The following is a 12740-nucleotide window of genomic DNA, read 5'->3' on the forward strand; positions in this document are numbered from 1 at the left end:
ATAGTCTTGGTCTTATCTGACAGTGCTGGGATGGTGGCATCTAATGCACAGCACTGCTACAGCTTCCTTTCAAGATCGCATACAATAAAACAATATAAGCTGTCACCTAGTACTGATAAGTGATATAGTAACATCTAAGGTCCCAAAGCATCAGTAATATTGTTATTCATGTCAATAAGTAGGATCTGCAGACATTACGGATGTGTGTGTCTGGCTCCAATATCATAGCGGGGCCCATTACATATGCAGCAAGGGAATAGATCCTTCTAATACTAGTGAGCCTTAGAACTTTCATTGTTAGTGAAGTTTGCAGATAATAGGACCCCATCTCCATCCACTCTCTGCGGTGCTGGTAATTTATCTGTAATAAGCATGTACTGATTCTTATCTTATGGATTTCCTTGCTCACATTTCTCCTAGATGTCACTATATTTATTCTCCTGAGTTTGCAGTAATGTTGCTTGTTTGCTTATCTATTATATGCACATTCTGTAATGTAGTCATATACAGGAGCATAATCCAGGCAGAGGATGTCTGTTGATGCATGTGCTGAAGAGATGAGTTCTGTCACATTAAGTTATGCATCATTAGATGAGGTAAGAATACAGCGCATTATGTGCAGTACACAATGCTAAACACATTCCCCGGCTCATACTGCTCAGGAGGAGCTCCTACAGAGAATCAGAGCGCCGCAGGACACATCAGACGCTGCGGTGAAGTCTTTTCACTCATGTATGGAGGTCATATTGCATGTCAAGAGGTTTTCAGCAGTCGTATCCCTTGAAATTAAGGATCACAGGACTGCTACATTTCTATAAAGGTTGTGCACCTTAAAATGGAACGTATGCACGCTCACATTCCCCTGATCAGACGTGCAAAAGGGTTATTCATTGGGTGCAAGAGCCATCAACTAGCCAAGCTTCATTAGTGCATCTGCAGTGACGCTGCTTGTAGGCAAGGACACTTGTCCCCGTTATTGGGGCATAGTCACTGACTGACATTTGTATTGCTCATGAAAATATTAGAGTGGGAAGAGCTGAGCAGATTGGTTATACTAGTAATACAAATAGGTATACCAGTCATTTATTTTTCTAAACATCTGCTCCTTTGGGGCTTAGGAGTCTAGTCGGCAGTCAGTCTGTGATTGACAGCTTACATTGTATAAGAGTGCATTCACAGATAACTGTCATTCACTGATTAGGACTGCCCACTGGACTCCTAAGCTCTCCCACTGGACTCCTGGACCCCTATCCACAAAGAAAGATTAGACATGTCTCTTTCTGTTGTATAGCATGCTATGCACAGATTGAACTGCATTTTAATGTGATAGGTTCCATTTATCAAATGAATGCTGAGCTCTGATTGGCTCCTATAGGCAACCAAGACTGTTTTACTGTTAGACTTTTCGACAAATAAGGTAATTGTGGTTGACCGTAGTCAGACCACATTTTATTAGTGATCAGCGCAGTTTACTAATATTTTCTTGCAACTGTAATCCTATGTCTGCATTTTTTATATGCCTGTATTTAAAGGGGTCTTCCGATCTGAAAAAGTTCACCCCTTTTAGTCAAGCGGTCAGCTCTGGAACTGGAAAAATGTGCCCTTGATCCGGTATAGTGGCTTTAATCAGACATTGCCTAAAAGATAGGCTCCATCATAGCATAGGTATGTCAGTCAGGCATTTAGGTGCACATGTGATATTACCATGATGGCTGTCACCCAGCTTTTCCAAAAATGGTTGATGGAAAAGATAAATAGTAATTGTAAGAACTTGACAGAAGAGGACAAAATGCTGTATCACAAGGTTATGAGTTATCCTGCATAAAATGATTTCCTTCTCATATAAAATATCTTGATACCATCTGTAGCAGCTGTCATCCTTCCTCTAAATGCCACTCATATGGCACCGCTGCTCAATAGACTAAGTATCATAAAATGGAGAGTGTTTACAGTGTGCACATCCAGTTATCATTCCAGTGATGTCGTTTCCATTATATACTCCGTCCTTTAATAATGTAGCACAGTTTGTCTTGATGGAGGACCTGTCTTATATTCAGATACTTACTTTGCGGCTCCTATTGATTGCAATGGAAGCTTTGTGGAAAATATAGCGAAGGCAAAATATGTGGGTTATATGAGTACCTACTACGTGAATTGTTTAGATTGTAGGAGCTATGTAGCTATATATACTGTGATTAGCATTTCCCACCCCATTTAGGTGCTTATAGCTTCTGCTGTGGTCCATAGGTGCAATCACAATTTTTAAGGCTTTAGAGCTCAAGCAGCCCTTGCTTATTTAGCATCTGTAGCAACATCTGTATGTTTGATAAAGCAAGAACAATGACTCAATAGAGAAGGCAACCCTTCGCTGGTCTAATTCCGTTATTGCAGTGAAAATTTGAAGATTTATTTTTTTTTCTGCCTATGCAACTTTGTTAGCACATGTACCGTAGCCATTTGTCTGCTTCGGAGTCCCATAGCTGAACTGTGTTAGACACACGTTTGGTAGCACCTGGTCCTGTTTGTTGGTGAGGTGCTCCACTTTAGTATAGCAATCCACTCTCACGCACCTTCCAAGCTAACGTTCGCCCTCACATCAGTGGCATTTGGTGCTCTGCATTCACAATACACTTTTACCACACAGCACATGAACAGTTCACAAACAGGAGTTTCGGGAATACTGCCACCCATGGCCTGTAAGGGTATACTCACACTGAGGAATCGGGGTGGATCGACTGCTGCTGATTCCACGGCTTGCCCCCCCCCCTCATGGCCGCGCCCATCTCCGCCTTCGACATAGAGTCCATTCTATGGTCGGGCGGACTCCACCGTCCATCCAAAGAATTAAACTGTTCATTCTTTGGACAGACTGCTGAATCTACCGGACCATAGAATGCAGTCTATGGCACGGGTGGTGATGCGCACGGTCGTGAGCTGGGGCGAGCTGCTGAATCTGTGGCGGGTGATCTGCCCGGAATCCTCAGTGTGACCATACCCTCAGGCAGTAGTCATCCCTTTTTGCAACTCTGATAAATTGTGCGTTTTATTCACGTCAGCAATAAGGGGGTATGTGTGTAGACAGCCTACTAAATACCTTATATACTCACCAAGTCAGCTTACCACCCCTGACTTCTTTCATTAATGAGCTACATGTGCCAACCTCCAAAAGTATAAAGTGGTCATACTAATGTTATTAAAGGGGTACTCCGAGCAGGATGGCTTTTCTTTCTATGGCCGAGGAGGGGATGGATGAAAGCAGTGACATCCACTTACCTTCCTCGTTCCAGCACTGGGTCCCTCATCACGCTGCTCCATCTATAGCCTCTTTTTGGCTTGAGACGTAATGTTTCAGGCCCACTTCTGCCACTGAATGGCTGAGAGGGCTTGAAATATCTTGTCACCAGGAAGTGGCCGGCGGACTGGAGACCAGAGCAGCGTGATGCAGGACCCAGTGCTGGAATCAGGGAGGTAATTCAATGTCATTGCTTTCATCCACCCTTTCTCCAGCCATGGTGAAAAAAGCCCTCCTGCCCGGAGTACCCCTTTAACTGCGTATATAACAGGACAGATAATCTTTACTGTAAACTTGACTTAATTCTGAGTCTGGCTTGAAGATCTTCACCCTTTTTGACTGGTAAATCTGTTCTCTTATTGTAACATCCCTTCCTGTCAGATCTTCAGCGACAGCTGGTAGGATGGAAATGCAGGACCACAAAAGCTGATAAGTGGGTGACCCTACATTAATATATCATTTTGCCCTTTAAAACTGGGGTAAAACATGCACTTGAATTACACTCTGGTATAAGCAGCCTGGCCGCGCTCTTGTTGCCCTCTCCAAATTCATTGCAGATGTATCACAGCTACAGTTTTGCTAATAACCGCTCTATGTATGAAGGTGAAATAGTCTTTCTGAGCAGACTGATGATTTTCCGTGTTAAATGTAGCTTTCATAAGAGCAGCGCTGATAGATTTTTATATTGAAAATCTGAAGTGTGTAGAATACAGAAACTTGCAAACTCTGGATTTCAGTAATTGCATTTTTTTTATTGCCAATATTTTTTTATAGCGCCATAATGTTCTATATTCATACACACACAACCAATGCTAATGGAAGCTTGGACTGCAGAAAAAGTGTAGTGAGTAGAGTAGACCCCTTGTTCAAGCAGGCTGTGCCATTGATGAACTGGAATCTACAAGCCTGGAGACATGCACAAGTGTAGTGCCAACCACAGCGCAGCCCAGGTACCCATTAAAGGGGAACTCCAGATAAGGAAAACTTGTTTTCTATTAGAAGTACATTAAATGTTATATAGATGTGTCTATATAACGTATTACCATATCTGTGCAGTTCTGCCACACTGTTAGCTGATTTGACATCCAGGAAGTGAAGAAAACTGGCCTCTGTGCCAATTCACATTGTCTCCTTCTCCCACTGCTCTCCCACCTTAGGAGACAAAGATTTCATGCCTATGTCTCACATTGTGTGTGTTTGCTGAGCACCAAATGTAGACAGGGGGCAGGGCGTGATGTCACAGGAGGCGGGGCTGGATCCCCAATCCCCTGAGTGATTCACCATCTCTGACCAGCCAGAAGCAGGTGCTGCAACTTCATTGATTGTGCGAAACTCTGCTGTGAAATTAGGGCTATGTTCACACATGTTGCAATTTCATTGCGGTACTGCAGCGTATTCACAAAAATAATGCAGTAACACAATTAAATGATGCTAAACGCAGAGAGGATCAGAGCCAACACTGTGAATCCCACATGGAGAAGAAACAAGGCATAAACAGTATATCCCATGTAAGATAATATCAGATAAAGTCCTTTTTGTGGGGCTCAACTTCAAAGATAAAAGATGCTTGATCATAATATGTGCGTGGAGATGAAAATAAATGTTATATTAAATTCAAAAAGTTCTTTACTTTATTCCAATATCAGTGTTACATGTAGAGAATACAGCGTGCTGTGTGGGTGGGACCACAATGAAATGATAAAGTACTGCAAATTATTCATTAACACAATGAAACTGCAATGTGTGAATACAGCCTAGATGTTCTGCAACAGATTTGGGTGTGGAATGGGCAGGGTGTAGGACTGTAATGGAATAGCAATGCATTCTGGAACCTGTAGTACTGTGTACAACTGATCAACCAGGAAGTAAAACGACACAATACAGAACATAAAACCCCAAAACAAATGGATTTTTGGTAGTTTCAAAACTGGGATAGGTAAGTAATGCTTTATGCTTCTGCAGCTAGTTTATTTTATTTTTACCTCTACCTGGAGTTCCCCTTTAACCCTTGTTCTTCATTAGTATGACCAATATTCTCCAATGTAATCTAGTCTGTCCATGGGCTGTGTTTGATTCTACAGATCATCATCCCCATTAAAGTGAATTCGGCCGATCTGGAATACCAGAAAAAGACACTTTCTCCTCATTCAGGAAGCTTCAGCATTTGTTTTGCCAAAATTAAGCAACAACAGAATTCTGAGATTCCCAGTAATCATACGCAGTCTATGGGAAATCGAGCTGTAAGGTGGCCGTATACTGTCACTAGCATAGTTTTTGGTTGGCAGCTGTTCCTCCCATTTCCTCCTTGGCTGGGCATGCATGTCATTTAAATGAGCAGAGCAAAAGGACCATGCATTAAATTTCTGCATGCAGGATCGCTATGTTAATCTGGCAATATCATCAATGTAAAAACATCAGAAACTATTGTTATTTTTATTGTGTGTTCCTCATTTTACCCTCGTAAGTGTAGTTACTGTTAATAGGGCCCCAAAAGAGGATCTGCAGTGTCTCCTGATCTGTTGCCTTTAGTAAATACTGCCCAGTATTGCCCATGATATAACTGTGTCGGAGCATCTTTTCTTATAGGTCTGTGCAGTCCCTCTTGTTCTTACTAGATATGAATGGCTAAATGGCCAAGTAGGTGTTAGTAGTTGGTGGCAGGATGTGTCCCTATACTGTCTGAGACTATCCATTCAAAACTAGCAGTATTACACGAGACCCATCCCCAAGTAAACTTGGTCCAGAATAATTTCACAGGGAATACAAGTATTTACTAAAATGTACGGGTCAAATGTTTAACAGGGACTCCAGAAAAAAAGAGTGTCCAAAGCAGCTGGTACCAGTAAGGTATACAGATTTATAAATTGCCTCCTATTACATATCAGCTGCTGTATGTCGTGCAGGGAGTCATGTAGCCTTTTCAGTATGACAGAGTGCTCTCTGCTGCCACCTCTGTCCCTTTTACTAACTGTCCAAGACAGGTGCAAATGTCCATAGCACAACTGTCCTACTTTGCACAGTTCCTAACACAGACCAAGGTGGCAGCAGGGTGCAAAGTGATAGACAGATACTATTACATGGTTTCCAGTGGGACATATAGCAACTGATAAGCACTGTGTGGGTGCGTTCACACGTACAGGATCCACAGCAGATTTGATTGCCCAGCTTTGAATCTGAACATCAAATCTGCAGATCCTGCACGCGTGAACACACCCTAAAGTTTTTATTTTTTTTTATGGAAGAAATGTACAAATCTGTATAATTTTCTGGCACCAGTTGAGTTGTAAACATTTTTCTTTCCCCCCTCCAGAGAAACCCTTTGACTTCTTTTGTAGCGCCACCACAGGAGAAATGACGCATTGCACGGTTCACATTAAAATCAAAGAAGCGTCTGTGTAATACATTGTTGTGCTGGGTCCTGCAGAGTGAGATCGTTATTGTAGCCATTCTTCGGTCTGCCCAATACAGCCATGGCCAAAAGTTTTGAGAATGATGGAAATATAAATTTTTACAAAGTCTACTGCTTAAGTTTCTAAAAAGGCATTTTTCATATACTCCAGAATGTTATAAAGAGTCATCAGCTTAACAGCAATTACTTGTGAGGTCAATATTTTGCCTAGAAAATGAACTTTATCCCTCAAAACACATTTTAACATCATTGCAGCCCTGCCTTAAAAGGACCAGCTAACATTGTTTCAGTGATTGCTCCATTAACACAGGTGTGGGGTCACAATTTCTCACACTCAAATTGCACTAAGATTTGATTTCAAAGTGTTTCTTGAATTTTTTGTAAATATTATCAGATCTCTTCCATACTGTAGATTCATATCATGTGTTGTGTTCTGTTATGGTTTCTCTGTTCTATTTGTCCTGTGAGAAAAACATGGCTAATGTAAACTTTGATGCACAGGTATGAAACTGTCCGGAAATGTATTATGCTTGGGGGTACAATAAACTGAATACATTTGGGTCTATCTTAAGAAAACTTCGAGCCCCTATGGACAGAGATGCCTTATAGCTAAGACCTGGGAGCGTGGTCAGGGGCGAGCCCTGCTGTCTGCATCTGCCCAGCCATCTGTTCCTCCCAAGCTTCCATGTAGACGGAGCAGGGAGAAGAGGACTTTCTAGTGTTAATTATGACCATTAAGCCTTGCTTATGATGGGAAGAGATTGAGGTTGCAGAGCACGTCTGCAGTTCTGCAGGCAGGGGGCATTTCTTCCCCAACTGTTACCTTTCATAGACTATATCTGTAGTAGAGACCATTTTTCTATTGCTGGAGACAGAGTAATGTGGCCGGGATGCAAATGTTTCCTTGTGTGTCATTAATTACATCTCTCCTTTGTTATAGCAACGCAATCCTGATGTTCGGCATGTTGACTTGGAAATTTTATAGAAGCAGAAGAATTTCCTATTCATGCAATTCATCGAGGAAGAGGGAAGAAGAAGACTGTACGAAGAGAAGCTTCATTTCATTTTCCAGGGTGCATGCTCCATGACTAAATTGTAAATGAGTGCAGATCGCACGGCAATGCAAATGCTTCGCATAATAAGTCATGTTTACAAGAGCATCTTAGAGTCCGTGGTTGTAACATTATTACACTTTTTTGTGCAGGACAAAGGAAAGCTAATGTTATTTATTTGTACAACTGCCTCATGTCAGTAAACCACCTTGTTTTATTCCATTCCATTGGCGTGAATGATCGCTTTTAGGGTGTGTTTTAATTTGGTTCTTTTTTAGTTTTTGCTCTTTTTTTTTTTAAATGGCAAATGCACTCCTATAATCATTGAGGCCATTCCATCATCATATTTTATATGTGCATTGTATAGATCAGGAGTTCTGTTAGAACATATAGTTTTGAGGAAGTGGTTATAATGTTTTTTATACAACTTACAAAATCTTTTAGATAAAGCTGCTACATAAAATTGAACCACAGAGCTCTATACCACATGATGACAGGCATCTCTTTGCCTTTCGGGGATCATACGTGTCATCTTTATGTCCTATGCTTGAGATTTACTAACATCTAAGTGTTCTAGTTTAGTTTAGAAACAATGATCGCTTTTCAGTATCATAAGAGAACAGACAAATCGGTGTGAGACTTGGTGGTTGTAGCTTTTATTGAAGATATGGGATCTTGGGATTTCAGCATGTAAAGGTTATTCTTTATATAATGAAAAGGATTTTCTTTTGTTCTTAAAGTGTACCTGTCGTTATACAAAACTTTTGATACGTCATAGAGATATGTCAAACGTTTTGAATGGTCCAGGTTTGAGTGCTCAGACCCGTACCATTTGGGAGATAGAGTGGGGAGAAGACAAGCTGCAGGGCTTCCACTCTCCGCTCTGATTTAAAAAAAAAAAAAAAAAAAAAAAAGTCGACTTATAATGTGCTCCTATGGAACTTAAGACATGTCTCTACATGATAACTTATTTGCTTCATCATTATTTCAGAAATAACATTTGCTGACTGCAACTGTAATACATTAAATATAGATTGACACCTTGGACACTAGTGTCAATCAAAGCTGAGAGGCGGGACCACAGAATTTTTCAAAATTGAGAGTTCTGGGCACCTAAGTCATAGAAGCACATTTCCTGGGCACTTGCCAAAGTGGCGGCCAAGACATCTGTGTTTTTTGCCGTCATGCAAGTTGCATAACTGAAACACAAGATACCATAACACTCCTTTCCCTGTCCTCTGTGATTATAGACTGCAGGTGTCACCATGTAGCCCTAGTCTAAAGACTTCTGGTGGTGTGCCAGTCTCTGACAGTCTTCTAAGGGTTTGATAAGTTGGGGTTCACTAGGTTCTGTAGTTAGCAGCACAATTTTATACAAAAGGTGCAAACTTACATACTGCCAAGGTCCACAGAAGGACATTATGGGCCACGTTTTAATGCTTGTGTGCTTCACCGCATCTTATAATATCTAACAGATACACAAATACAACTAGTAAGGTGTCATAATCAGGAGGTAGTAGACCAGAAGAAACCCCAGAGAACTACCAATCACAGTCTGAGCAATACATTAATATCCAAGGATCATATGTAGACTTCAAGCTATTTTTGTAATATCCATTGGGGGGATCTCATTTATAACCTATGTAGACTTTTTTTTTAATGAAAAATCTCCATTTTTTTTTCTTTTGTTAGTTTAATGTGGATTCTAAAATGCTCACTATAATTTCACAACCAAGAATGTGTTTTATTTATTGAGATATGGGCATTTAGCTGTCGGAGTGCAGTTTTTATAATATGGCTCATTGTCATAGCAAGTTTATTTGTTTAGGTGAAAGTAAAACCTTGGGTTACTTCATATGTAGATAATCCTTTGTATATACTGAGAGTGTGAGGAATTACAAGAGCTATGCGTGTAAGTGGAATGTAAAGTTATTATATAAACCAACTCCAAAAAGAACCATTCCCTGATATACAGTTGGTATTATCAGGATCACTTCTTTTGTAGCAAGAGAGTTTATGACAGATGCAGACGTTCTCGGAGAATAGAGACCTGTATTCTGCTGTCAGATTCACAGAAGAACAGGAAAATTCCTGGCCCCATACATATACAGTATGCTCAACCTGGTAATGGAGGAACTGTTGTAATGTTGGTACACTATGGAATGGCGGCTCAAGTGCCATTTTTTTGTGTGCAAGTTTAGTAGCAAAGAAAAGAGTGGCACAGATAGCACTAAAAATTTCCAAGTAGTGGTACGCTTAATGCCTCAAAGTGGTATTCCCATCTGAAGAAGCTATCCATAATACATGGGGTCTGAAATTCTGTCAGAAGCAGAATAATGCCTGGAAGGAACAGAGTGCAATGTGCCTGCTAAACATTTCCAAGTTCAGCATGTGGCAATGTTCAGTGGCTCCATAGAGAATGAGCAGAGATTCGGTTGTGCATGCCCTATGTGCTTCATTAATATGGGGGACAATTATGTCCCCTGTTCTACGGATCAGAGGTGTCCCAGCTTTCAGATCCCCCTCAGATCAATTTCTTAGGTCAAAGCTGTGGATAGGGGATAACTTCTTCAGATTAGAATACCCCTTTGAACCTCATTCTGTGCTGATTAAGGGATTAGCCCCAGAGTAAAAGGCATTCCTTATTCACATGATTAGGTCCCTTTTCCCTTTATTGAATGGAGTGCTAGCACATACTTTGCCACTGCTCCATTCACTCAGCTGTGGTACTTCATAGAAAAGCTCTACCGATCAGACACTTATATCCTATGGATAGGTGATAAGTTTCATCCTGAGATATCCCCCTTAAAGTTTTAACATTGCTTTATAATTGTTAGAACACCATTTCCTAACACAAAGCTCCATATCCCTTGTATAGATGTAAGAGTTGCACCATATAGTCAATAAAGGGCCTCTAATCTATGCAGTGGATTTTGCATTCAGACTTCTATAAAGATCTTTAGGTCCTGAAAGCATGTTAAATGGTCAAGATTCACTTTCTTTTAAAAGATTTTTCATCATAGCAGTTATTGGGCTCTGAAGCTATAAATTGTAGTGACATAGTCTGAAGTGGATGATGGGGGGTATATTAACCTTCTGGGTTTCAAGTCTCCTAACCATGAGTACAACCCGATAACAAATGCTAGGTTTTAGAGAAGAGCCGCTAACAGAGATGACAGTAAACTACCTTAGTTTCCTTAGACTCTAATCAAATTGCACAAGTACATGCCGCCTCCTTGCTGCTGTTACATTCTATATTGCATCGCCTCATATGCCACCTACACAGTTATTCATCATTTAATAAAGTGTAATAGTTGTCACTTTCAGCAATGGTGCAGTATACAGCCACACGGGTCAGGATCATCAGTAACATTTGGCATCAAATGACAGGCGGCTGGGTGGCAGCATTTACTGATTGTAACCGCTCCCCTTGTTATATGCGGAGCGCCCATTTGTTAAGGAGATACATAACCTTTGTGAATGTGTAATCTTCATTATATTGTTAGCATACTGTAGCTCATAGGTCGAGAGAGAATTCCTATCCTTTTTTTTTTATGAACTGTTGACTTGTGTATTTACTTGGATATTATAATGGAGGTTAAAAAAAAATATTTTAAGAGAAATAAAATTCAAAAAATATTTTTGGCCTCTTTATCTTCATTTTAACAACATGGAAAAAGTACTGAAGCACATGTGGAAATGTCACTTGACTCCTGACTGGAATTCTGTTGCTGTATGCAGTGCTGTGAGAAAGGTATATATGCCTGAGTGCCATCCTAAAATTCTGGACACCATTATTATGGCCTCATATGTGCTCTAAATCATATGTACATGATGGCTTCTTAGACATTATACTTATGTCCATATGCTATGCCATATTTGTTTTCTTTCTTCATATGAAGGGCTCTGGCAGATGCTGTTTTATAGTTTCATTGTAATATTATGCCCTATGGAGTCGCCCTGTATAATAGCACACAAAGTGACTATTTGTGGGTACTACAAGGTGTAGTGACTCTGTGTACCACTGTTCTGGATGTGCTTGTATTACACAGACTTGAACACATGATCTGTTATCAGAATATATTCACACATGGAAGAGTCACAATAGGAATCCAAGACTTACATTCAGATTTCTTGCACAGATGTGAAGTATCACCAGTCGACAAAGTTTAACTCTATTTAAAGGGGTACTCCGGGGGGGGGGGGAATCATGTTTGGCCAAACTGACATTTTTCTGTGTATAATCTTAAGGAAATTCTACTTTGTCTCATAGAAATAGTTAATGTGAACAGTTGTGCAGAAACCCCATTAACACATGGAGGATGTTGACAGTCGTAAAATCTAGTGCAGAAATTTAGATATAGAATTAAAATGTTAAATCTACAATTATCAAACTTTATCTACATCTCCTATTGTTGAAGGTCAAGAAAAATGAAAAAGCTAAACTAATAGGGTCTGTAAATGCTTAAATAGCAGCCTGATCCCGCAGGAACTTGGCATTGATCAGGTCTCTATTGTACCTTTTCTATGTATCATTCTCACAGGCATAACTGCGATAAGTCTAAAAATCTTGAGGTCATTGAGACATGACAAAGATGTCCTTGATGAGAAGCTGTTCTCTATAACCCCCAACAATCACTTCACTGATGGGACTGCTCTCCACCAAGCCTGTCACTTCATCATAGCTTATTATGCTTCCAGTCTGCTCGTACAGTTTATTTCAGTAGGAGAACCTTCAGTATAAATCAGGTATGTGGAAAGCTGTGAGTTTCTTTATATTCTTGTAGCTACCTATGTACAGACTTGATCAGGGCCACTGCCAGGTCAGCGGTGAATTCCACTCTGAGGCGGAAATTCTGTGCTCTGTGGCTAGAAACATGCATAAGACCTTGATGTGCGCAATACCGAACCTTCTCCCCCCCCCCCCCCAATATTCTGATCCAATAGCATTTTGCCAGCATTATGGTCTCATGCATAATTGTAGTCA

At 40.5% G+C, this 12740-nt stretch overlaps 1 protein-coding gene across 2 annotated transcripts in view; it reads left to right on the forward strand.

Annotated features, from left to right (window-relative positions):
• SLC30A9 (solute carrier family 30 member 9) overlaps positions 1–11392 on the forward strand; it is a 69939-nt gene extending 58547 nt beyond the window's left edge. For both annotated transcript variants that reach the window (XM_069977575.1, XM_069977574.1), the window contains one exon: positions 7642–11392. In XM_069977575.1, coding sequence (XP_069833676.1) covers positions 7642–7686 — 45 coding nt within the window. In that variant the 3' untranslated portion in view covers positions 7687–11392. The remainder of the gene's footprint in view (positions 1–7641) is intronic.
• Positions 11393–12740: the final 1348 nt, after the last annotated feature.

This window comes from Dendropsophus ebraccatus, chromosome 7 (genome assembly GCF_027789765.1).
Source record: "Dendropsophus ebraccatus isolate aDenEbr1 chromosome 7, aDenEbr1.pat, whole genome shotgun sequence".
Lineage (NCBI taxonomy): Eukaryota > Metazoa > Chordata > Amphibia > Anura > Hylidae > Dendropsophus > Dendropsophus ebraccatus.